The 26,992-nt window shown below is 47.7% G+C and overlaps 1 protein-coding gene across 2 annotated transcripts in view; it reads right to left on the bottom strand.

The window, feature by feature from the left end:
• Positions 1-26,615, bottom strand: part of DGCR8 (DGCR8 microprocessor complex subunit) — a 37,653-nt gene extending 11,038 nt beyond the window's left edge. Inside the window, exons 1-9 of one of the 2 annotated variants that reach the window (XM_058693030.1) lie at positions 26,459-26,615; positions 20,762-21,762; positions 20,119-20,278; positions 17,877-18,019; positions 17,433-17,715; positions 15,106-15,303; positions 14,743-14,844; positions 13,882-13,980; positions 12,278-12,360 (exon numbers count right to left, since the gene is read on the bottom strand). In XM_058693030.1, the coding sequence (XP_058549013.1) occupies positions 12,278-12,360; positions 13,882-13,980; positions 14,743-14,844; positions 15,106-15,303; positions 17,433-17,715; positions 17,877-18,019; positions 20,119-20,278; positions 20,762-21,481 (1,788 nt within the window). In that variant the 5' untranslated portion in view covers positions 21,482-21,762; positions 26,459-26,615. Of the gene's footprint in view, positions 1-12,277; positions 12,361-13,881; positions 13,981-14,742; positions 14,845-15,105; positions 15,304-17,432; positions 17,716-17,876; positions 18,020-20,118; positions 20,279-20,761; positions 21,763-26,093; positions 26,234-26,458 lie in introns of those variants that run through there. The other variant, XM_058693031.1, reaches the window with a different exon arrangement.
• Positions 26,616-26,992: the final 377 nt, after the last annotated feature.

Below are 26,992 nucleotides of genomic sequence, written 5' to 3'. Positions count from 1 at the left end.
CAAGCTACTGACAAGGATGTGACAGAAACACCGTCACAATTTTTCAGGAGCAAGACAGCAATTCCTATCAGTCACAATTGTGCTGCTCTAGTACTTTCAACCTGACAGAAAAGCTACATTCTTCTCTGACAAATTTTAAAATGGGAAATAAGTACACACATATACAATTAAATTCTAAGTGTGGAAAAAAAACCTCTCCAGAGGATGATGACATTTTTGGTCATCAGACACATATCTGGTCCTTGTATCCAGTTCAGGGAGCGCCTAAAACTTTAGAATTTCCTAATAGGAGTATCTTTTGTTATTCAAAGAAGTCCCTCTGGACCTCATCTGAGTTTATGCTAATTAGGCATGGTGGGGGGCAGGGCCTAGACAACTTCATGATGGGGCTGGTCACCAGAAAGACCAACCATGATTTAGCACCTCTTCATCTGGCTGTCCATTTGTATTCTTTTTTTTTAACGTTCATTTATTTTTGAGACAGAGAGAGACAGAGCATGAACGGGGGAGGGTCAGAGAGAGAGGGAGACACAGAATCGGAAACAGGCTCCAGGCTCTGAGCAGTCAGCACAGAGCCTGACGCGGGGCTCGAACTCACATACCGCGAGATCGTGACCTGAGCCGAAGTCAGACGCTTAACTGACTGAGCCACCCAGGCGCCCCTGTATTCTTAATAATAAACCAGTAAACGTAAAGAAGTTTCCCTGAGTTCTGAGAGCAAATTCTAAAAAAGTTCTCATTCAAGCAAATTAATGAACCCAAGGGAAGTCACGGAAACCCCTGAATCTGTAGTTGGCTGGTCAATGTGGGTGGCCTGCGCACCCCATTTGTGGCTGGAATGTGAAGTGTGGGCAGTCTTTTGGAACTGAGCCAACTCCATGTAAATAGTGTGAGAACTGAGCAAAGTTGCAGACACCTAGCTGGTGTCAGAGAATTGGAGAACCAACATGAAAAAGTCCCTTGTGTGTACAAGGAAACTTTTATACCTGGGATTTCCAAGCTGCCCACATAGCCTCCTCTACCTGGGAAGACCTCCTCTCTCAAGCTTGCCTTTTCTTTTTTTTTTTTTTAATTTTTTAATGTTTATTTATTTTTTAGAGAGAGAGACAGAGTGTGAGTGGGGTAGGAGCAGAGATAGAGAGGGAGACCTAGAATCTGAAACAGGCTCCGGGCTCCAAGCTGTCAGTACAGAGCCTGCTGTGGGGCCAGAACTCGGGACCAGCGAGATCATGACCTAGGCTGAAGTTGGACACCCAACCAACTGAGCCACCCAGGCACCCCTCTCAGGCTACTTTCTGATGTTATTTCTGGAAAGATCCCTCACTTTCCAGAAGAGCCCCAGAGTACATGGCCAGATCCTGAATCTTACTACTATCCAGCACAACCTGAGGCACAAATTCCAGAAACCTGCAGTCTCTGTCACAGCAGATGCCTCACTAGAGGTGCTAATGTAAAAGGCTCCAGGGACAAGGGTGCAGCCACAATGACCTTACAGACTGTACAGGGCAGGAGGAAAGGTGGAAAATGAAAGAACTGAGCACAAAGACTGCCAGCTGGTCATCATCAAAACCATGCACTCTAGAGAAGAGGTAACCACCAGTCTCTGACCACCAAGCATGAGGTAGAGACAGGGTTGACATCACAGTCTGGGGCAAGCTTGTAGCCCTCCAAGAGTGTATACCACCAGACAGCCACATATGAGGCCACATGCAGGTGGTGGGACTGCAAAAAGCAGCTGGGACAGAGCAGGTAACTGGAGCGACAGACCATTCTTCAACACACAAGGCTGGGAGAGCCATGGAACACCCCTGGGTCCCTAAGCTGGCCAGAATGAAACTGGGAGGTCCCTGCTTAGGGAACTACAATGGTGCTAAATACAAAAGTGAACTAAAGCCAACAGTAAGCACAGAGACTTTCAGATTAAAAACTGGACTGAAATGCTAATTCATTCAGTTAATAACCAAGCCAGATGCTGGTATCTTAGAGGCCACAACACTAAATGGAGAACGTCTTGGATCTTATCTTGAAACCAGGTGTTCCTAACACTTGCTGTACTAACCCTGGAGAATTTTCCATTATCTCAACATGTCAAAAATTTCTTAAATCAACTATAATTTACTGAGTTACTTTAAACTTTACCACAACAGCCACAGGCAGTGGGGCGTGGGTGCTGCATGCTTAGACAGGTAAGACACACATCCCCACCGCATTGGGCAACAGCAGAGGCTACTCAGATGAGCTGCTATGACAAAGCAAAGCTCCATCTTCCAAAAAGGCTGCTGGAGCCGCACATCCCCTGCTTGCCTAGGCCAAGCTGACTCCCAGCACCAGAACCATAGCTACCCCTTCCAGTTTCTGCTACCCCGTATCAGAGAATGGTGGCGTGCAACCTATACAGCCCATGCATCATCAACTGCAACAACCAATCCTAAGGGCCTTGGCAGGCTATGGGTAGAGGTGTAGGTAACAAGTTCTCCAACATGCCTTGGAAGCCTCCCTCAACAACCACTGTTCCATAGTTAGGTTATTGAGAAATAAAGTTGAAAATGTGATTTTTCCTGAAGGAGCTAGTCTTTTTGAGATTTTGTTTGCTGAGTGGGCTCTGTGATCTGTCTATGGCCCATCTATGACAATAAAGCACAAAAAATAGACACCCGAGTGCAATTTAAACTGCCATGGGCACTTTACCATATTTTAGAATAGTCTCAGTCTAAAAAGATTGGAAAAAATGTTTAGTTTTTTTAACGTTAATTTATTTTCGAGAGAGTGTGCACGCGTACGAGTAGGGGAGGGGCAGAGAGAAAGGACAGAGGATCAGAAAAAGGCTCCTTGCTGATAGGAGAGCCCAATGTGGGGCTTGAAACCATGAGATCATGACCTGAGCTGAAGTCAGACTTAACCAACTGAGCCACCCAGGTGAATACTGTTTTATATTTTGTCTTTTTTGTTTTTGAAAAAAAGTTTTAAACGCATCCTATACCAGTTCTAGGGTGACAGAATAAAAAAACCTCCAAATTTTGCTCTTCCACAGATCAACAAGAACACTGACTAAAACTGTCAAAATCAACTTTTTCAGAATTCTGGAAATTAAAGCCAACAATCTGGGGAGCATTTATTCAAGAAAAAAATGGCTGAATTTTGCTAAGAACAATGAGCTTTGTAGCATTTTATTTATAAAATTTGGCCCATTCCTGTCTTCTCTTCCCAGCTCTGTGGTAGCCTTGGGAACCAGCAAGGCTGGTTCACTGAAGAAGGCAAACTGGTTCCCCAACAACCCAAGCCCAGAGAACCACTGCTGTCTGGTCCATGTGGCAGCTCTACAGAAAAGCTCATTGTAAAACTTGCCTTTATGCGACCCAACTCAGAGTTCATTCGGTGAAAACAGCCCAATTCCCCAGGAAATCTATCAAAAATAATCAGTGGCAACTGTTTCATACGGCAGTTGCCTGAGGCTGGGATACCAGCTGGCAAGCAAGAGACAGGTCAGAAAACATAAAAGGAAAAGCTAGAGAATGAGATGCCCTTAAAAGGCTTTGAAAAGCTCCAACTTGTCTGGAGATCTAGGTGGCCACTTGCATGCCCAGGAAAGACCTGGGAAGGCCCAAATCTCCTGATTGACTCAGAAGCTCTGTGCAAGTGGGAAGGAAGTAAAGGCTAAGGCACAATTGTCAACTACTAGAGCATTAAAGGTGACCCCAACATGCATAAAGAGCTCCCTAGCAAAGGCTGGGAGACTTACTGATTTAGGTCAGGAAATCTCTGACTTGGATTTCACAAAATAGTCTAGGAAAGTCACTATTATGGGTTCAATTCGGTCCACCCACATATTGATAGGCTGAAATCCTAACTTCCAGTACCTCATTATATAACCTTTTTTGCAGATAAGGTCCTTACAGACATAATCAAGTTAAAATGAGGTCATTAGGGTGGGCCCTAATCCAATATGACTACTGTCCCTATAAACAGATTCAGAAACAAACACACAGTACAGGGAGAAGGACTGTTATCAGTTATCTCCAACTGTTATCTCCAAACAGAGAGAGGCCTGAAAGAGATCTTTCTCTCCTAGCCTTCAGAAGAAACCAACCTTGCTGACACCTTGAGTTTAGATGTCCAGTCTCCAGAGCTGTGAGGCAAGAAATATGTCCTTGGGATGTCTGGGTGGTTGTCGGTTAAGGGTCTGACTTCAGTTCAGGGCATGATCTTGTGGTTAGTGGGTTTGAGTACTGCATCAGGCTCTGTGCTAACAGTTCAGAGCCTGTAGCCTGCTTCAGACTCTATGTCTCCCCCTCTCTCTCTGCCCCTCCCCTGCTTGTGCTCTCTCAAAAATGATAAATATTTTTTTTTTAAAGTTGTCCTCTAACTGGTAATCTTGATATCCACAGCTGCCACATTATTTAAAATGCCCAGATTTAACGAGACATGAACTAAAACACAAATGTATATGCCATACAAGATAAAGAAAAGTAGTCAATACAAACCATCCCTGAGGAGGGGCACCTGGATGGCTTGGTCAGTTAAGGGTCCAACTCTTGATTTTGGCTCAGGTCATGATCTCACAGTTCGTGGGATCAAGCCCCACATCAGGCTCTGCGCTGACAGCTTGGAGCCTGCTTGGGATTCTCTCCTCTCTCTGCCGCTCCCCCGCTCAAGTGCTCATGCATATGCTTGCACACTCTCTCAAGATAAACATTAAAAAATAAATTAAATAAACCAGCTATAATATGCTCAAAAAACTAAAACAAACCACCACATCTAAAGAATTAAAGGAAAGCATAAGAACAGTATCTCACCAGACTATCAATTAAGACAAAGAAAATAAATAAATAAATAACAGTGCTCCATAGACCTGTGGGATACCCTGAGTGTACTAGGTTACCTATAATGGGATTCCCAGAAAAAGAGGAAACTAAAGGGCAAAAAAAATTATGAGAAAATAAAGGCTGAAACTTCTTAAAGATGGAAAACATTACGTATCCAAGAAGCTCAACAAATTCCAAAAAGAATAAACTAAAGAAATCTATACCTACACATTTCTGTCAAAGGCCAAAGACAAAATCTGAAAACAGTACGAGAAACAACTCATCAATAACGTGATTCTCAGTAAGATTAACAGCCAATTTCTCATTCCTTATAGAGGCCAGAAGGCAGACAGATCACCACTATGAAGAAAAACAATGTCAACTAAGAATTCTATACGCAGGGGTGCCTGGGTGGCTCAGTGAGTTAAGTGTCCAACTCTTGATTTTGGCTCAGGTCATGATCTCACGGTTATTAACTTTGAGCCCCGTACAGGGCTCTGCATTGAGTGTGGAGCCTGCTTGGGATTCTTGCTCTCTCTCCCTCTCTCTTTGCCCCTCCCTGGTTCTCTCTCAAAGTAAATAAATAAACTTAAAAAAAATTCTATACCCAGCCAGCAAAACTATGCTTCAAAAAGAGAATCATTAAGGGACACCTGGGTGGCTCAGTCAGTTAAGCGTCCAGCTGCAGCTCAGGTCACGATCTCATGGTTCATGGGTTTGAGCACCCACGTCAGGCTCTGTCCTGACAGCTCAGAGCCTGGCGCCTGCTTCAGATTCTGTCTTCCCCTCTCTCTCTGCCCCTCACCCACTCGTACTCTCTCTCTCTCAAAAAATAACCATTTAAAAAAAAATTTTTTTTTAAAGGGAATTGTTAAGACATTCTCAGATAAACAAAAATTGAGAGAATCCACAGCTAGTGGAACTGCCCTCCAAGAAATACTGAAGAGCCTTCAGGATGGGGGGGCGGGGGGGATGTGCCTTCAGGCCAAAATAAAAGGACACTGTAGACCATAAACAAATTGAGGGCATTACAAAAAATAAAGCTAACTACAGTAAATAAAAGACAATATAAACATATATTGTTTCTAATTCTGTTTTTCCTTTCTGAATTAAAGGACAACTATATAGAGGCGTCTGGGTGGCTCAGTTGACTCAGAGTCCAATTTTGACTTAGGCCATGATCTCACAACTTGTCAGTTCAAGCCCAACATCAGGTTCTGCCTGAAGCCTGCTTTGGATTCTGTGTCTCCCTCTCTCTCCCCCTCCCCTGTTAGCAGTCTGTCTCTGTCTATCAAAAATAAACCAACATTAAAAAAAATAGATATAGGGGCGCCTGGGTGGCTCCATCGGTTAAGCATCCAACTTCAGCTCAGGTCATGATCTCACAGTTCGTGGGTTAGAGCCCTGTGTCAGGTTCTGTGCTGGCAGCTCAGAGCCTGGAGCCTACTTCGGATTCTGTGTCTCCCTCTCTCTCTGACCCTCCCTTACTCACGCTCTCTCTCAAAAATAAACATTAAAAAAAAAAAAAAAAAAAGATTTAAAGACAATTACGTAAAACAATAATTATAAATCCATGTTTGTGGACACACAACATACAGAGAGGTAATTTGTGACAACATAACCATAAAGGTGAAGGTAAATTGAGCTATAGGAGCAAAATTTTTACATACAACTGAAGTTAGTTGGCATTAGTCCAAACTAGATTGTTTTCAGTTTAGATGTTACAGTTATACCCTATGACAATCACCAAGAAAATAACTTAAAAATATACAGGGAGGGGCGCCTGGGTGGCTCAGTTGGTTAAGTGTCCAACTTCGGCTCAGGTCATGATCGCATGGCTTGTGAGTTCAAGCCCCACATCAGGCTCCAGAGCCTGGAGCTTGCTTCAGATTCTGTGTCTCCCTCTCTCTCTGCCCCTCCCCTGCTCACGCTGTCTCTCAAAAATAAATAAATGTTAAAAAAAATTTAAAAATATGTGTATATACAGTGAAGGAAACAAGAGAATTAAAGTGGTACATTAGAAAGTATTTAAAACAGAAGAGGCAGTAACAAAGGAACTGAGGAACAAAAAGACATAAAACAGAAAGCAAACAGTGTAATGGTATATATCAATTCTACCTTATCAGTAATTACATTTCAATTGACTAAGGCCCCTCCAAAAAGAAAAAAAAAGTTGACTAACTTTATTTAAAAGTTGACTAACTTTAACCTGCGGTTAAGCATCCGACTTCGGCTCAGGTCATGATCTCATGGTCCGGGAGTTCTAGCCCCGCATCGGGCTCTGTGCTGACAGCTCAGAGCCCGGAGCCTGTTTCAGATTCTGTGTCCCCCTCTCTCTGACCCTCCCCCGTTCATGCTCTGTCTCTCTCGGTCTCAAAAATAAATAAATGTTAAAAAATATATATTGGGGCGCCTGGGTGGCGCAGTCGGTTAAGCGTCCGACTTCAGCCAGGTCACGATCTCGCGGCCCGTGAGTTCGAGCCCCGCATCGGGCTCTGGGCCGATGGCTCGGAGCCTGGAGCCTGTTTCCGATTCTGTGTCTCCCTCTCTCTCTGCCCCTCCCCCGTTCATGCTCTGTCTCTCTCTGTCCCAAAAATAAATAAAAAAACGTTGAAAAAAAAAATATATATATATATATATTTTTTAAATAAATAAATAAAAAAATAAAAGGGGCACCTGGCTGGCTTAGTCGGTGGGGCATGTGACTTTTGATCTTAAGGTTATAAATTCAAGCCCTGCATTGGGTGCAGAGATTACTTAAAAATAAAATCTTTGGGGCACCTGGGTGGTTCCGTCGGTTAAGCGTCCGACTTCAGCTCAGGTCACGATCTCGCGGTCCGTGAGTTCGAGCCCCATGTCAGGCTCTGGGCTGATGGCTCAGAGCCTGGAGCCTGCTTCCGATTCTGTGTCTCCCTCTCTCTCTGCCCCTCCCCCATTCATGCTCTGTCTCTCTCTGTCCCAAAAATAAACGTTAAAAAAAATTTTTTTTTTTAAATAAAATAAAATCTTTAAAAAACAAATTGATTAAACTCTCTGATCAAAAGGCAGAGATTTGACAGAATGCATAGAAACAAAACCCAGTTTTATGCTGTGTAGAAGAAACACAATTTAGATTCAAACACACAAACGGGTTAAAGGTAAAAGGATGGAAAGACATATCAGAAAGTAGGAATGACTGGGCGCCTGGGTGGCTCAGTCAGTTAAGCATCCGACTTCAGCTCAGGTCATGATCTGATGGTTCGTGAGTTCAAGCCCCACATCGGGCTCTGTGCTGGCAGCTCAGAGCCTGGAGCCTGCTTTGGATTCTGTGTCTCCCTCTGTCTCTGCCCCTCCCTGCTCACACTCTGTCTCTCTCTCAAAAATAAATATTAAAAAATTAAAAAAAAACGTAGGAATGACTGTATCAGAGAAAACTGACTCTAAGACAAAACATATTACTAAAGATAAAAGATATTTAATAATGACAAAGAGTCCATCCATCAAGGTGACATAACCATTATAAACATTAAATAGAACTGACTTCTGGTTTGAGCACTTGTGACACCAAATGAATGTGTTTCCACACCAAGCCGTTCTAATGCTAACTGCCAGGAGTTAGAGCAGATCCTGCAGATTAAGGGCTCAGTCTTACAAGACTATTGCCACCACTTGCCACTAACCTCAAGTCCAGGTTGTCACCTGTGCTTCTGACTGAGCAGCTATATACTGGCGGTTCCCAACCCTTCCTCCGTTTTACTTCCTAGAGCCCTGCTTTATTACAAAAGGATATAACTTAGAAACAGCCAGATGGAAAAGATAAATAGGGCAAGTATAAAAGAAGGGGTACAGAGCTTCCATGCCTTCTCTGAGCCTGCCATCTTTTCAGCATCTCAGTGTGTTCATCAACCAAGAAGCTCTCTGAACCCCTTCAGTTAAGAGTTTTTTAATGGAGGCTTCACTATACAGGCATAACTGATTACCTCACTGGCCATTAGCAATTAGCTCAACATCCAGTGACTCCCCCCAAACACAGGGGAGGGGGAGGCCCCTGAAAGTCCCAACCCTCTAATTAGATGGTAAATTCCCTGGGCAACCAGCTCCCATCCAAAGGAATGGTCCAAAAGCTACTTCATTAACATAAACTCAGATGTGGTTGAAAGGGGCCTGTTAAGGGGTGCCCGAGTGGCTCAGTCAGTTAAGCATCTGACTTAGGCTCAGGTCATGATTTCACAGTTCGTGAGTTTGAGCGCGGCTTCAGGCAAGTTCAAGCCCCACTTCGGGCTCTGCACTGTCATTGTTGTGTGGGATTCCCTTTCTCTCTGCTCCTCATGAGATTCTCTCTCTCCCTCTCTCTCATAAATAAATAAATAGGAAAAAAATCTTAAAAAAAGGAGTCTGTTAAAAATAACAAAAAACATTCACCTTTATCAACCTGCAGCTTTTTTTTTTTTTAATTTTTTTTTCCAACGTTTTTTATTTACTTTTGGGACAGAGAGAGACAGAGCATGAACGGGGGAGGGGCAGAGAGAGAGGGAGACACAGAATCAGAAACAGGCTCCAGGCTCCGAGCCATCAGCCCAGAGCCTGACGCGGGGCTCGAACTCACGGACCGCGAGATCGTGACCTGGCTGAAGTCGGACGCTTAACCGACTGCGCCACCCAGGCGCCCCCAACCTGCAGCTTTTTAAAGAAATGGGGACAAAAAACGCATTAATGTACTGTATTACATTAGAAGCTCTGCACCAGGAACCAAGAACAAAGACCAAACATACATTTCTAATTACCTCCCAATACCACCAACATATATGTAGCTACCAACAGCCCCAAAATACATGAAGCAAAAACAGAATTGAAAGAAGCTATAATTCAATAACAACAGCAGAAGACTCCAATACCCACATTCAAGAACAGATAGAACTAGGCAGAAGACCAACAAAGGAAGATAACACTATACACCAACTAGACCTAACAGGCATCTGGTTCACTCCATAGTACACTTGCATATAAAACATTCTCTAGGGCAAATCGTATGTTAGGTCATAAAACAAACTTCAATGAATTTAAAAGACTGACTGAAATCATACAAACTATGTTTTTGAACCACACTGGAATTAAAGATCAATAACTAAAGGAAATTTGGGAAATTCACAAATAGATGGAAAGTAGACACTCTGAAAATAACCAATGGTTCAAGAAGAAACCACAAGAGAAATGAGAAAAACACTTTGAGGTGAACAAAAAATAGAACACACACTAGAGCTTATGGGCCGCAGTGAAAGTAGTACATAGAAAAAAATTTATAGCCCAAGCTCCAATATTTATAAAGAAGATCTCAGGGGGCACCTGGGTGGCTGAGTCAGTTAAGCACCTGACTCTTGATTTCAGCTCAGGTCATGATCCCAGGGTTGTGGGATTGAGCCCTGAGCATGGAGCCTGCTTAAGAATCTCTCTCACACTCTCTACCTCTGCCCCTCTCCCCTACTCGTGTGTACTCTCTCTCTCTCAAAATAAATAAATAAATAAATAAATAAATAAATAAATAAATAAATAAATAACATTAAATGGAATAAATAGAAAGAATAAAAAGAAGATCTCCAATCCATACTCTGAAGACACTAGAAAAGAAAAACAAACTAAACCTAAGGTTGGCAGAAGAAAGGAAACAAAGGCTACAGCAGAAATAAATGAAACAGACAGTAACAAAGCTATTGTGGGGAGGGGTGGGGATCAACAAAACCGGAAGTTAGATCATTGAAAGATCAACAACACTGACAAACTTTAAATTGACCAAGAGAAAAAAAGAGGGACTCAACTACTAAAATCAGTAATGAAAGCAGGAGCAGCACAAACTTACCAAAACAACGTGGATCATAAGGGAACACTATGAATAAATGTATGCCAAAGAATTAGTCTAGATCAAAATGAAAAATTCCTATAAAAACCCAAAGTTTCCATACCAGCTCAAAAAGGAAAAGGATATTTGAACAGAGGTAAAAGTGAAAAGATTGAATTAGTAATTAACTAACCTCAGACAAATTCAAGTCTGGACTCAAATGGTTTCACTGGTGAATTCTATCAAATGTTTAAAAAATTACTACCAACCTTTCACGAAATATTCCACACCAATAGTAGAGAAAGGAACACTTTCCACCTCATTCTGTAAAGACAGTATTACCCCAACACCAACACCAGACATCACAAGAAAACTACAAACAAGTATCCCTTATAAATATAGCTGCAAAAGTCCTTAAAATACCAGCACGCTAAATCCAGCAAACACATCAAACTTACGTGCACCATGACTAAGTGGGATTTATCCCAGAAATCCAAGGTTGGTTTAACATTCAAAAACCTATGCAATATACCACCACATGACTACAGTAAAAAACAAAAACCTGACAATCATTTCAGTACAAGCAGGAAAAACATTTGACAAAATCCAACATCCATTCCTAAAAAAAACTCTCAGCAAACCAAGAGCAGAAGGAAATTTCCTCAATCTGATAAAACCTACAGCTAAGACAGCATGGTAAGTAAAAGAAGCCAGTCACAAAGGACTACATGTCATATGATTCCATTGGTATGAAGTGTCCAGAACTAGTAAATCCATCAAGACAGAGAGATTAGTGGTCGCCAGGGGTTGAGGGGCAAGGAACAGGGAGAATTAGGAGTGACTGCTAATGGGTATGGGGTTTCCTCCCAGAGAGATGAAAATATTCTAAGATTAGAACACTGCAAGCGATGATTGTACAACTCTGAATACACAAAAATCCACTCAACAGTACGGTTTAAAAGAGCAAAACTCATGGTATATAAATTACACATCAATAAAACTGTTAGAGAGGCTTCTGAGTGGCTCAGTTGCTTAAGCATCCGACTCTTGATCTTGTCTCAGGTCATGATCTCATGGTTTGTGAGTCTGAGCCCCACATTGGGCTCTGCACTGACAGCACAGAGCCTGCTTGGGATTCTCTCTCTCTCCCTTTCTGTCCCCCACTCATGCCCTCTCTCTCTAAAATAAACTTTAAAAAAAATCTTTTTAATGAACTTATAAAAAAGAACACCTTCCTCAGAATTTGAGAAGCCCTTACTACAAATATCCATTTTATCATATTTACCCAAAAAAGTTCACAAGTAGTTTTAAGTAGTTCTTAATACAAAGAACAACATAACTTTTACAGACAGTCTCAAAGTTTCATTCTCACCATGGATCTCCAGTCAGGGTAGAGCTGACGAACTCCCGTATACACTTATTATGCACATTCTTTACCACTCACTGCAAGACATGGGACAAAAATCTCTGACAAAAATAACACCTTTCCCCCTGTTTGCACAAAGACAAGCTAGTTTCCCCTTTTATAAAGTATGAACAAAACAAAACCACCTAGAGCTTGGGTGACTAAATCCGTGAGCATAACCTGCACTAGTGAGGAGGGTGGGGTGCGGACACTGCACTGGAACCACAGCTCCAAACAGGGCAGGATCACAACACTCACCTCAAGCTCTTCACTGTCTTTGGGCTTTTCCTCAGAGGTCTGTTTGACAAAGTCAGGGATAAGGATCTCCAGCGTAGCTCGGGCTATGAAAAGAAAAACCCCAAGGGTGAGGGCTCAGGCCCAGCTTGCTTCCTAACTCCAGAGCAAGCTACATGCTGACTCCTGTGTAGGGCCAGAGTACCCACGGCTCAGAGGGAAGCAAGGGCCCTGGGGAACAGCAAGCAGCACTTCACAGGCAGGGAGAGCAGAGGACGGGAGGTGCACATCCTAAACAAAGAGGCCGTGGGACAAGCGTTAAGACTGTGGGCAGCCTTGTAAGCCACACCGAGCTGTGTGTACTCTTGCCCTGAGGTACTTGTAGCAGGCCAGGCAGCGAGGCCTGAGGAGTGAGCAGGCTGCTGAGTGTGGCAGGGAAAAGCAGAGCGATTGGACAGATACTTTGGAGAAAGCATCTGCAGGATGGAGCAGAGGGATGACTCAATGCTGAGCACAGGTTTCTGCGTGAGCAGGACTGCCACTCACCACTGGGGTGGGGAAGTGGGGGGTGCTGCAGAACAGGGGAGGGGCAAAAGTCTGACCCTGTAGAGTTGTAGGTGCTGGCAAGACATCCAAGTGAGGTATCAAGAGAACAGCTGGGGTCTGGGCAGAGAAGTGGATCCTTGCACATGGGGAGAGCAGAGCCCCACTGCCAGGGCGTTTCCACTCCCACAGTGAGCCCCACTCTGCTGGTTATGTGCCCCATGACCTTAGTAGCACCAGTTTGTTGAGCTGAAAAAGGCTTTTGTCAGTTTTCTGCCTAAAATGGACAGCAGGCCTTGAGGGAGAACCCGTGACGAAAGGATAGAAAGTAACGTATTCTCCCAATCATCCTCAGCATACATCACCAAAGAAAGCAACTCCAAAGGAAATTCTGAGTCACGTGAGCAAAAGCACTTTCACCACCCTCGAGACCTAGTGAGAATGTGATAAACCAACATGCTTCATGCTTTGGAAGACACAACAGAGAAACCTCAAGAATGGAATTGTGGGCGCCAGTGTCTGGGTACACCCAACATGCACCATGCAATATGCTCTACTCCCAAGAAGAGGTCAAGTAATCCTAATGGTGAGGCAGAACGGTTTCCATTTTAACCAGAAACATAGGCCTTCCCAGGGATCTGACAGGCTATGTTCAATGAATGGCAGTTTGAAGGACTCAGGAAATCGTCCTCGCACATGTCAAAACCACTCAAGGAGAATGCTGACTGCATACGTTTCCACCTGTTTGTCATCTCCTAAGATGCCCACGTTTTGCTCAGTTTAAATACAAACCCGCTCTAGTATGCGTGCTAGGCACAGCCTAGTCAGCTATGTGAGTGGTGGGAACAAGGTTGGAAGATTCTGGCCCAGCCTCCACCGAGCAGAGGTTTGCATTTTCTACTTTTATTTCTCACACTTTACTTCCTCTACTTGAGTCTTTTCCAAAGAGCACATACTTTTAAAAAACCAAGGTAGATGATTACATAAATAAAATGGATTTGCTCTACCCCCAGCCCTCCCCAGCTAAGGGGAGAGGCAGACACAGTAGGTAGCATGGGTCTCTGACACCCAAATAGGCACATTACCAGCTTTATTCTTCGCAAGTTTTTTGCTGCTTGCAGTTCCGGATCCATAGGTCACACCATCAATGGTCACCGAGGCACCAAAAGGCTCACTTGGGTTCTCTTAAAATTAAAATTATTGTTTTAAAAACACTTGCCAAGACATTAAAAGCATGCACGCACGTATACATACAATCTGCTGGCACCAAAAGACAAGGCAGGGTCAGGGCTGCTGCTGGAGGGCAGAGACAGGGGCTCCCGAGGCATGGAGACAGGGCCAAGGGTTGGTCAGCAGGCAAAGAGCATGCCAGGAAAATTTTGGGAAATGGGAGACTACGGGTTCATAAGCTGGAGGGGAAACAGGAGGCCAGAGGCCAAGCCGGGATAGGGATCAATGTCTATGAAAGATGGACAGAGGGCTGTGGGCAGCAGAGACACACAGATGCAGTTAAGTCAAAGAAACAACATGAAAAATAATGCGTGACTCCTGGGTTCAGACTTCCAAGAAAAGGATAAACTGGTTTTCACAAAGGTGTGATGAGGATGGCCACAGGAGACAGCTGGTGGGAAGTGCAGGCCTAAGGCCACTCCATCCACCTGGGGGCAGGTGGAAACACAGCAAGGGAGGCCTTCCTTGGAGCAAGGAATGAACGGAAGGTGGGGGTGGAGGGAGCATGGATAATGGAAGGGGAAGCAGAGGCACTGGCCCTCAGAAGGGGCACACTACTGTGAAAATGACCTGCCCACCTGCAGTGCCCTTCTCCCTGCCCTGCCTTTTCACTCCTATCCCAAAGAGTGGGGCTAATGGTCAGTTCCCGCCTCCCAGCCATGACCCCAGCAAGGTGTAGGATTCTTCGGGGCTGAGATGGGGGAGGTCAAACTTACCACATTCAAAGAAATTATAAACAGGGCGGACCTTGAGAACTCGCTGCATGTACTCGTGCAGGATGCAGACCTCGGACTTCCCGTTGGGGTTAATGACAAACTCTGTGACAAGAAGGCCTATCTCAGCAACAGCGTGAGGACCTGCCGCAAGCTAGCACTTGGGACCTGGCACCACCAAGTTAGCGACTCACTCACAATTAGGGGCTCACCACCATGAACACAGTGCACCTCTGCATTCATAGGGTAAACATAAGCTTTGAAGTAAACGCAATTCACACACAAAGCATATGTTCTAAGACCATCAAGTGAAAAACAACAGTATAATCAATCTGCCAATGATAAAATTTACAAGCCCCAACTCACCTTTCTTTGTGGGTGCATCCTGCACAGACAGAGTGATGAGTTTCTGATTGGCTGGCAAGATGGGCCTCTCAGACTCCGCCTGTTTCCGTTTCATTTCTCGGTTAAACTGCCGCCGCTCAGCCCAAGTCCTGAATTTCTTCACAGTGACTTGCTCAAAGTCAAAACGCTTTTCCAAGTAGCTCCGAAATTCCTCCAGATCTGTGCGGATTTACCAGAGAACAAAATTGCTAATTTCCAACATAAGAGTCATGTTTTCTCTGCCCACTAAGTTGGGCAGCAACGGGCTGCCCATCAAACAGGTCCCACCACACCATCCCCATTCTTTCACTTTTCCTTTCAAAGAGCAAAGAAAGCAAAGGATCAGGTCCCTTCACTCTGGCAGCTCCTCAAATTACTCAAGTTACAAACCTCTAGGATTCTCTTTTAGTTTATTTGGAACAAGAACAATAAGAAAAAAGGAGAAAAAGAAAAAGCTTTAAAAACTAACAAAAAATCAGATGGCCTTCAAGCCTTTTTTCCCTGTATCAAAACAGGTACCACAGCAGCCAAACCACTATGCACCCAGTGCACACCTTGCACTCTCCCCTCCGGCACCCTGGCCCCAAGCACACTCAGCAACACAAGCAGGTGGCTTGGGCCTTGGCACCTGTCATGCCTCGCCCCACACAGTCCCTGGCCCATCCCCACTGTTCACCACCCACCCCACTCAGTGAAGTTCCCAGGGGCCTCCTGCTTTTACTGTTGCATCCACTACCCCTCTCCCTCCCAGGACATCCTAGAGAATCATATCAGCCTAACTGGTCTCTTACTCAAGTGTAAGCCCTGAGGCAGGGACTGTCATGGCTCATGGCCAGCCCAAAGAGCAGTGCCGGTGGAAGCGGAGGGAGGAGTTCCATGTGTGAAGACTGAGGAATGTACGGTTAAAACACAAAGCTGTGAAACAACGTACCTGCACCTACTTAATTATGCACCAAAACCACGTATTTCTTTACACGTGAATGCAGGGAAGTGAGTCTGCAAACAAGTACAAGTGGTCAACCTCTCCCATGGGAATGAAATTAGAAATGAAAGGCAGGTGTTTTCAAAAAAAACAGGAACACATTCAGGTGTTTGTGTGCCTAAAAGATAGTATGAAGAAAAAAACCTCTACGATAAAGGCTGAAAGCAAAAGCTCCCTTCAGACAGGTCCTGAGAAAAGCTCCAGCACCCGGAGAGAAGACAGGGGAGGCTGACGTGGATAAGGAGGGAGACAGCAGGCAGGCAGGCGTGGGGAGAATGCAGTCTGTCCACTGGGGAAGCTGGGGGCTAGTGACACACCCTGCCTTTCCCCAGACACCTCTCTCCACAGAGGCCACCCCTCTCTGAGACACCCTCCCCTTCTTCAGCAGTGGTGCTCCCCTGATCCCAGCTCTTCTAGGCTCCTCATACATAAGAGTTACAAGACAGGCTGGGCAGCAATACTGACAATATCCAAACAGCAATTACCAAAAATCCTCAGAAACACAAAGTCCTCCTTGAAATGAGATTCAGCAGGTGGGCTGAAATGGATCTGCCACCACTATAGAGACAAACTAAGAGTTGAATGAGGAAGCCTAGGGGCGCCTGAGTGGCTCAGTCGGTTGAACGGCCAACTTTGGCTCAGGTCATGATCTCTCAGTTCATGAGTTCGAGCCCCACGTCAGGCTCTATGCTGACAGCTCAGGGCCTGGAGCCTGCTTCGGATTCTATGTCTCCTTCTCTCTCTCCCTCTTCCCCATTCTCACTTTGTCTCTCTCTCTCTCTCTCTCTCTCCCTCAAAAATAAACATTAAAAGAAAAAGAAACTGAATGGGGAGGCCTAGGCTAAAAAACACACAAAAAAAGAAGAGAAACACCAACACAGCCAAAAACAATAGTGGGATTGAAGCAGGAAATGTCCACAGAATAGTGGCCATCCCCCAGTGCTGAGTCCATGGACTGACGAAGCTCACTCTGAGCCCATCAAGGTAAATCAAAACAATGCCAGGAGAGCACATCCTGCTGAAAAACCAGAATTTCAGGAAAGGTCACAAAAGTGACTGGAGAAAAAGGCTGATCTGCACTGACTGTAGCCACCTCTGTGGCAGCACTGGCCATGTGGGGCCTGCAGACCAGGCGGGTTCTAAGATCAGGGAGACGCACCTTTCTAGCCACATAAGAGTGGACACAGGTCCCCAGAAGCCCCTTCCTCACAAACATGACTAGGAACAAGTGGCCTTCAGCAGTAGGAATGTGATTGCAGGGAAGGCGTGGAATATAGCCACATCCCTGCAGATGGGTCCCAACCAACAAGGAAGGAAGGAAACTTACCAACTGATTCATCTTTGCACACCTCGACCTTTGCCTTCACCTGCCCCAGGGCCCCAGGGGCAGCCTCAGCCCCCAGTGGGTCCTTCTCATCAGGGGGCCCTGAGTCAGCTCCCATGGAGTCAGGCTCTTCCAGGGGGAACTCCAGCTCCGTAGATCGGCTCAGCGGCTTGACAGGGGACACTTCCCCACTGGGGGCAAGCTCACTGCTTTGCTCTCTTTCCTCATTATCCTTCATTTTCTTATAATGCAGACAGGGAATGCTACTCAGAGGAGGATCATGTTTCTGCGGATAGTGAAATTCAACACAGATTACAAGGATGACCCCAAAGGTCTGAACATCCGATGCCTTCCACCTGCCTCTGCTTGGCTACGATGCAAGTGCAACGTGTGTGTGTTCAGTCTGCAAACTTACAAGACTAAATTCATGACTGATGCATCCCCTACCCGTATGCTTCCCGTTCCCAGGAAATACGGCCTGGACCAGGTGACCACCCGAGACTCTCTGTGTAGGTACACGGGGACTCCAGAGTTGTGGAATGTCATGATCCATCCATCAGGCAACGGTTCCGTAGGAGGACGGCCACGACCTACATAAAAACAAGAACATCCCACAATCACTTCAAAAACTCTCCGAGTTATGGAAGTCTTCAAAATTACAAGCAGATGAGAACAGTAAAGCCAACCAAGTATTGAAAAAAACCTCTAAGAACTAGGAGAGTAGGGGAGTACCCTGCCCTCCTCAGAGCCTGTCCCAGCCCCATCTGCTGCTCAGCACCTCCTATGCATGAAACTCTGCTCTCAATTGTTGTGTTTACATAGCTCTAACCCATAGAATCTAAGTTCCTCCTCAACACAGGAAGCTGTCCACCTTGTTCACTGCTGTACTCTTAGACCTAGAACAGCATGTGGTGCGTGAAGGAGCCTGGGATGAGATTCTATAAGACACAAATCATTGCCTCAGCTGCTGCCTGCACAGCTGTGGGCATCAAGGGCATTAATTCCTCACTGCCTGCCTTGGCTGTGGCCAGAGGCACCCCAGGGACTGGGTTAGCTTTGCTAATAAATTGCATGTCTGTCGACCACTGCTCCCTGTGACTGGATAACATGCCTTCATTGTACCTAAGCTGCATGCTCTCACTAGCATGTGAAACACTCACAATTCATAAATTTCTAAGTCAGTTCTTGCTAAATCATGTAAACATGCAGTCATAGAAAAAGACTCAAGACTTGTTACCCACTTGACATCTGCCACTGACAGGCCTGGTTACTGGGAAAAGCACAAAGATTCAACGGAAACTTAATTATCTTACAGGTACTGGGTGCAAGTAAGAAATTTAGAAACAAAAGGAAAAAAGCAAATGAAATCTAAAAAATATACATACAATAAAATGGCACCAGGGACTCTCATGGTAAAGGGAGTGGTATCCCAGTGCCAGGTCCCCACCTGGCAGTGCTAACCCCTGACCTGATACCAGAACATGGCAATACTGGCAGGTGCACCTGGATCACTCATCTGTGACAACCAGCAGTCATAAAGTTGGCCCAGCCATCTGAAGAGCTCACATGCAGCTCACACGCCGCCTGTGAGCATGAGGCCCATGCTGCAGCTCCTGGGAGGCTGCACTATGGGGCAGGCTGCCAGGTGGGTGAGGTGGAGAAGGCTGCAGAGAGAAAGGTACAGGACTGCCCAGTGCAGGCAGGCCAAGTGGCATGCCTGCAGTCACAGGCATATTGTGAACCTGTGGGCCACTCAGGATGAACAGGACTTTGTCTGCTCAGATTGCTGAAACCACAGAAAGAGTACAAAGCAAATATCTGGAGGCACCGAAGTAAAGACTGCCCCCACACCCCTTCTTCCCAGAAGCTGAGGCCCTAGGCTTATCCCCATCTACAGCTGATAAACCCAACACCCATTCTGTTCCAACCACTAGCTAACCCAGGCAGACACGTGCCAGCAGCCAGCACTGCTGACACGTCCACTCTAGTCAGAGACAGGACACCACCGGCCCCTCAATTTCCTCCCATCACACCAGGCCACTTTCTGCAACCCGGCCCCCAGCCTAAGGTCTCAACTGTGTGTCCAAGTCCCCACGCATCTGTTCAGCCCCTTTCCACTGCCTAATCTCCACCTGGACACTCACAGGTACCTCCAGGCCAGGAAAGCTAGAAACTGACACCGACTTCTCTTAGACCTATACCACACTGGCAAAGCAGCAGCACAAGCATGTCACTGGGTGCCTCCCAACTCCCTCCACCACCCCCAAAAACCAAGTGCAGCTTCGGAATACCTTTGCCTCTACTGAATCCAGAACCCAGACTGCAACCATCCCCTGCCGTGGTGCTGTACCTGCCTCTGGCCTCGGCCTCCACACTCTCTAGTTGCCTATCTTGTCATCTCCCAGCATACAACATTCCCTCCTCCTCACCCCATCAGAAGTGCCCTCCCCATTCCTCTCCACAACACCAGCCACTCTGTGGTGTGTATCCACAGCCGACACCCCAACCTGCCCCTGGGTTGTCATGCATCTGTTACATCCTGTGTCTTATCTGTTTCCCCTTCATCAGACACGGCCGTCCTCCATCAAATATGTGCCCACTGCCCAGACCACCACCTGGCACCCGAGGGCTCTCAAACCTACAGTTCTGCTGTCCCACAAACACACTACTTTCTAACCGGCTGACTTACTTTTTAGCACGGTTTTAATCTTGGTCATCATTGGCTGCACACTTGTCTCTCCATCAGACGGATGGTCACTGTCTCCTCCGTATTTCTCTTCCATTCGCCTCTTTTTGGGAGCACAAAGGCCCTCTTCCAGCAGAGCATCGACATCGTTGTCAAAATCATCCTGCAAAACATGCTGTTCAGACACCATGGCCCCCGGAGCCCGCGTTCCTGTACCGTAGGCAAATTTAACAGCATTAGTGAGAACAGACACAGAAATGAGGCACTCTCAAGTGGGGCCTCGGTATGCCTTTATGTTGCGTGATCATCTGAAAAACAAACAGGATGAAACTGACAACTGCAACCAACATGCTTGATGCTTGATACAGGTACACATCCCACCAGGAAGTGCTTCCCGGCAGCACCTTCCAACTCAGGTTGCATAAAGAGTACAAGGTCGACTACTCAGCCAAACCTTTGGAAAACTTAAAAACCTGGACTTCTTACGGCTTTTTCTTTTCCACATTAACGTCATTCCACCTCATACGGGTTTTTGTTTTTTTTTTTTTTTTTCTCTGCAACATCAGCTTTCAAAAGATGCTGCAGTTCCCAACACCTCTCTTTGGGTTTTGCTAAGAGTGCTCCAAAGGAGGGGTCGCCGACATACCTCATAGGAGAAGTTCAAGGCCTCTTCATCCACTCTGTCTCTCTGCACGATTGCTTTAGCCGTGAACCCGCCTGCTCCTTCTTCATCTAGCTCCAAATTGTCAGTAAAATCTTCTAACTCATCGAGCACTGCGTACTCCACTCTCTTTTCCTGATCCAGCTCATTCTCCTCATCCTTCTTATCAGCACTCTCACCCCCTACGCCTACCCCGTTCCCAACACTCCCGCCAAAAGGACAAGCATGCACGTCTCCACTGACAGGGCTAAGGGCCAGACCGCAATCTGCGCGAGCGTCGCGCTCCACTCCTGTGTACAGCACCTTCCTGTCCTTACTCCTGCAGCTCTCGGTAAAGCTCACGCTAATCTTTACATCCTTAAGCAACTTAAGGTCAGGGGAGAACTTCCGGACCGCAGGTGCGTGCCGGGCGGTGCGTGGGCTGTGGCCACTACAGTTCGGGTCTATGAGGAGGCGGGCCTTAGAGTAGGATCCTTTGGAGAGAAGAGAAGCTCCGTAGAAGTTGAGCGGGTCCTCAGCAGGGGATTCGGCCTGTCCATCACCACCAGAGCCAACGTCCATTACCTCTGCATCACTGGACGTTTGCAGGGGAGGTGGTGGAGACTGTTCACGGGGCAGCGCTTGGAGGGGGCAAGCTCGGTTCTCCATCACTGCTTCTCCTGCGGGCTCACGCGGGAGAGGAGAGGGACTCTCATATGTCTCCATAGTAAAAGTGGTTAAGACTATTTTAAAAGACCAGAGTTTTAAAAAACCTTACATAAATCTATACAGCTAACATGCACAAGTCCGTTGAGACCCGGGTACCGTCCTGCCCGCGCTGCACACGCTGGCGGCTTAGTCAAGCTGGCCACATTGCTCTTTTCATTAATGTAGACAGCTTTTAGAACCACTGCCTCAATTATTGGAAATCACAATGCACTCAGCTTAAATGACTGACGACTAAGCGAGTCTGTCTTCATGCCAAAGTGGCACCTTTCTTCTTCCACCTGCAAAGAGATTTAAAAACATCGTCACAAAATGACAGAAACCTTCTGCTTCATTGGCACTGAGAACCAAGTGCTATTAACAATGTAGTAAAGAACTTAAAATACTACTGCCTTAGAGAACCTTCTAGGCTTCAAAACATATTAGCTCTATGCTTTTCCTTCAAAACCTAAATTATAATTTAAGTCCAAAGTTAAATATATTAATTGTCCACTGTAATTCCTACTTCAGAAGCACAAAAACAGTATTATCTTAACACTCAAAAAAGATTTTAAAAAACTATGCTAAACTTCACCGCAGCATTCCCCTAACTCAGTTTATTAGGTAAGCAAGCTCGCGGTGCAAGGCTGCTCTTTCCAGAATACACTTAAGGTGTGTGGCCTCCCTCTGGCCATCAGAGCGACATGGATCCACTCACCTGCTAGGGCTGGGTCAGTCAGAGGGCGAGTGCGAGACCCTCAGCTCAACTCTGCGGCACTAGGGCCTCAGAGATACGGCCAGGCGCTCTGCTACCCAGGGACCCCAGGGCTCTCCTGGGCCCACAAGGTGGCACGTGGACCGGGACAGTGATGCAGCGTGCTGAGGTCGCCAGAGGTGGCATGGTTCTGTTCCCAGTAGAGGAGGGGGTGGTGGCTGTGGGGAAGGGAACCTGGCCAGGGTCGGTCGGGGGAGCCTCAGGAGACAGCTGGAGCCAAGGCACAGGAAGTCCTGGGTGCCATCTGGGGCCTGGCTCCATCCTGGGGGCAATAAGGAGCCACCAAGGGTCAAGTGATTCACACACCACAACTCAGTCCCTATTTGAAAAAGGGGACTGACTGCTGTGCCAGGCCCAGTGCCTATGCCCAAGGCATAGAAGGCAGTCCTCCAAGCCAGAGGACAAAGGTGTGAAAGAGGCTCTGCTGACAGGGCTGGAGCCCTCAAGAACAGTGAAGACACAGAACTGACCACACTGCTGACCGTGCAGAGGTGGAGAGCAGAGACAAGAGGGAACTGAAGGTGAATGAGGCTTCTCCCCTGGAGGGTCCCCCGTGTTCCAGTATTCAGGCAGAAGCCTGCAGAGGAGAATGGACGGAGCCTCCAGGCAGACCTGTCCAACAGGTCTGAGGCGGCAGCTCTGCAACTGTGACTGGCCCAGAAACAGAAGGCCAGAACACATAAGCGAGGTGGTAGTTGCCAAAATCACAGGAGAGAGGCTGCCCAGAGAAGCAACATAGACCAAGAAGAGGGTTGAGGATGTCACTCTGGGAAGCTTCCCTTCGGAGAAAGGACAACAAAAGGGATGACATGAAAAGGCAGGTCAGAGGGACAATCCAAAAACCCAGAGGTCCACGGGAGGGCCAGACATCAAAGGAGGAGAAGCACGTGCAGACGCAAATGTGTATGCACACACACTCCCACGCCATGCTGACACACACACGCATGAACATGCCATGCACATGGGTGCAGATATGCACATGCATGCCCATGCCCACCCAGGGCAGCTTGACTGGCTGCACAGATAGAACAGAAGACAGCAGACATCACACATTTAAGAAGTTTACAGTGAAGGACTAGAGGGTGGTGGTTGTAGTTTCAAGGTGATGCAACATAAAAACCAGAGATTTGTTTAGATTTAATTAATTCATTCAATCAATATTCACTGGCCATCTACTCTAAGGGATGTACTACCACGAACAAGAAACAAGGTCCCCACTGCCTGGATGCAGTTGGAAGGGCCATGACCACTGAGCTGTTACTCTTGTTTCCTAGATTCTAAGATGTCCTTACATTTCTGAATTCAATGGAAATTTAATAATACTTCCCCCAAAGGTGTATCTGTTAAAGGTGCTAAAGATCAAGGGAATACAGCATGCGGATAACAAGACACAGAACTGCAGTAAACGCTAAGGTGGCTACAGCCGAACAGGCAGGAGGAGCACCAAGTGGAATAAGGCCAGTCTCCTGGCAACCAACAAAGATCATTTCAGAGAAGGACAGACAGGTCAGCATGTTCAGTACTACAGAACACAGATCAAGAACCAATCTGTGCTTCTCGGGGCTGAAAATGGCGGGGGGAGGGGGGTTGAAAACAATGGGTGGTACAGGACGAGGACACCTGCCACCATGTTATAAGGCCAAGCAGCTGCCAGGATCAAAGCACAAAGCAAAGATGATAATGACCCTGGAAGAGGTATAGAAGGTGGAGTCAGAGAGCTGTAGAGAAAGAGACCGTTCTTTCTCCCTGGGAGATCAGGAAAGCCTGCCCAGCCCTTGGGGGGGGGGGGGGGGGGAGGGGGCAGGCAGCAGCTCAAGGTTCAGAGCTCACAATGGAGCAGTCTTGGGTAAGTTCCTTACTTTCCTCTAGTAAGCTTGTTCTACTCATTCAACAAGTGTTTGCTGAATGCTTTCCATGTGGCACATGTAACCATTCTAGATGCTAAGGACACAATGGACAAAATCTCTGCCCCACAGAGCTCACATTTTAGCAGGAGAGATGGACAAACAACTAAGAAATGGTGAGAAGTATTCCAGAGAAAACAAAGCAAGGAGTTGGGGGAGGGGAAGCAGTTTCAGAAAGGGCAGACTGAAGGCTGCACAGCCAGAGTCCATCTGTAGGCAGAAGAGAGTGAGCTAGGGGGGTGGGAGGAGGGGATGTTCCAGGTAACAGAGAAGAACAAAGGCCCTGGGGCAGAAGTGCAGGTAAAAGCAGTGTCCTGAAGGGTGGAGTGAGACAAGAACTGTAGCCCTTATCTTGAGAGATAGGCTACTAGACTGGAGGGTCCAAGCAGTGAGGTCACATGATCCAAGGACAGCAGTGGCAGCCAACACTCAGCCAGGCCCTGTTCTAAGAGTGTTAGGCATTCTCACAAAGCACGGAGAGAGGTTAAAGACAGAAAGGTTAAGCAACTTGCTCAAGGTCACACAGCTAGAAAGTAGTGAAGCTGCTTTACCACCCAGGCTAGGTGGCTCCCCTCCTCACTTCCTTGGTTTTACACTATCTTACAGTTTAAAAGTACCATTCTGTGTCCAGAAAAACTACCATGGGTGAGTAGAGGGAAGAGCAAGGGTGAGAGCAAAGAGAAGAACTAAGAGGCTCACCAGGCAGTTCAGAGCAGCGTGATAAGCTGAAGGTGTTAAGAAATGGTCCTGAGTGTTGCAAGGAAGCCTAAGAGAGGAATCCAGGTGACTCTAAACTCAAGAACAAAGCTGTCATGCATTGAGGAGATGAAGGCAGCATGAGAAATGTTGTGGGGTGGGTGAAGATCAGGGTTTGGTTTTGGACGTGGCTACTTGACATCAAAGTAATACATGGATATATGGAAGAGGCAGCAGCTCAGAAGGGAGGCCTGGGCTGGAGAAGGCAATGGGAGATGTCAGGAAGAGGGCATTAAAGCCAGGAACCTGGATGAGACCACCAAAAGGGGGAGGGCAACTACTATGAGGGACCAAGACCAGGCAAACCAGTGAAATTCAGGCTTCCTACCCCCAAGGTCATGGTCAGATTATAAAATCATCCCCAGGAAGTGCCCTACAGAGTGCCTGGCCGTAAAGGGGCTCAAAGAGTGACTCCTGCCATCGGCCCCACTACTGCCTCAGCTGACTGAACATATGGACGTAAACCTTGGTTGCCAAGTGGCCTGTGAGCCATCAGGAGACTCGCAGCAGGCTCCCCTGGATCCCTGGCACATAGGGTAAAACCAACAGGCTTGGATAGCACCCTTCACTGAAGTCCACTTGCTGGGGTGGCCATCGAGGCAGCAGCTGTGATGTACAATGCTGGGGCTGCTGCCTTTCGGTCAAGCCTCTCACACTGCAGCCTCCCGCCCAACCCAGCAGCAGTATGACCTCATCCATTCCTTTTGTCATCCTCTAACAGACCTCACATCCTGTACTCACAGGCGCACCGCTGACTGGCCATTCACTCTCTTTGGTGAGTGACAGCCTGCGGCAGGGTTTGGGCCAGTCTGCCAAAAGCCCCGTGACTGGGAGTCCAGTCTGCAGCCAGGAAACAGAGGGTCTCCACCTGGTGGTTGTCCTCACAGTCACCAGCCCTAGCCTGGACTGCCGTGCATCAGATAACAAGGTACATGCAAGCATGCAGAACAGCAAATCAAATTCCTACCATGAGCAACCCAAGTCCATCGAATGATACTTGACAGGTATCACTATCAACAGGTTGCCCCGCTCCGTTTATTTTTACCACGACCATTGTTACAACAAAACCACAATCCGTTCATCTACGTGACACTCAATCCATGAGCATTTGGTGGAGAAAAAGACTTGGGCGACTTCTCAGATTTCCCAAACTGTTACACCCGGCAGGGTCCTGGGCGAACACTACTCTTGTTCATACCTTTCCCGCCTGAAAGCGACGCTACAGCTTCGGGCCCACAGGGCAAGGGGCCTCTTTACACTCGGGCTGTTTACCCGGGCGGGAGTGCGACCGGAGTCGGCGTCACCTGGGCCTGGGGCCCGCCCGCCCCCTCCACCCCCCACGGCGGGACCTCCGCCTCGCGTTCTGAGGCCCGCGGCCATGATGCTTCACAAAGACTGGGACTCCGCGTGGCTGCCCCGCCTCGCGCCCTCCCGCCCCGCCCCGCCTCGCTGCCCGGGCCCTTAGCCCTCGGCCCGAGAAGGAGGGAGGGGAAGGGCGCGCCCTCGCGCAGGCCGCAGCGCCCGCCCCGACCCCGCGGGGCGCCCCTCGCGCCCCGCACCTACCTCCAGCACCCGCGGCCTGCCCGAGCTGCCCGCAGCCCGACCAAAGCAGGGAGACCCTCACGGCCTGGCCGCTACCGCCACGGATACCGCTATCTAGAAAGGCCGCCCAAGCTCTCTCCCGTCGGCGGGACCCGCCTGCCGCGCGGGGCGAGCAGAGGGAGGGCCTTGGCGGCTCGCGGCCAATCCCTGCGCGCGGCCACCCCGCATTGGGGGGGACCGCCGAGCGGGCTGCGGAGGCTGCCAATCGGCGAAGCGTAGCGCTAGCGGCCACGGCGCTAGGCCCAATAGCGCGGCCGCGTGGGCGGAACCAGGCGCTCAGGCCCCGGCCGCGCTAACGGTCGCCTCCTGGGCGGGGCTCACCGTGCGGAGGGCGGCGGCCGCGAGGAGCGCCGGGAACTGGGAGCGCGGCGAATGCCGGGAACAGGAGAGCGCGGGAAGCGCAGGGAATGCCGGGGGAAAGAGGAGCACAGAGGATGCCGGGAACGGGAGAGCGCGGGAAGCGCCGGGAGCACAGGGCGCCTAGCTGCTTTAGAT

The sequence above is a fragment of the Neofelis nebulosa genome, chromosome 11, assembly GCF_028018385.1.
Source record: "Neofelis nebulosa isolate mNeoNeb1 chromosome 11, mNeoNeb1.pri, whole genome shotgun sequence".
NCBI lineage: Eukaryota > Metazoa > Chordata > Mammalia > Carnivora > Felidae > Neofelis > Neofelis nebulosa.
Note: the sequence above shows the minus strand (reverse complement) of the source record. Positions and strands in the feature narration are given on the sequence as shown.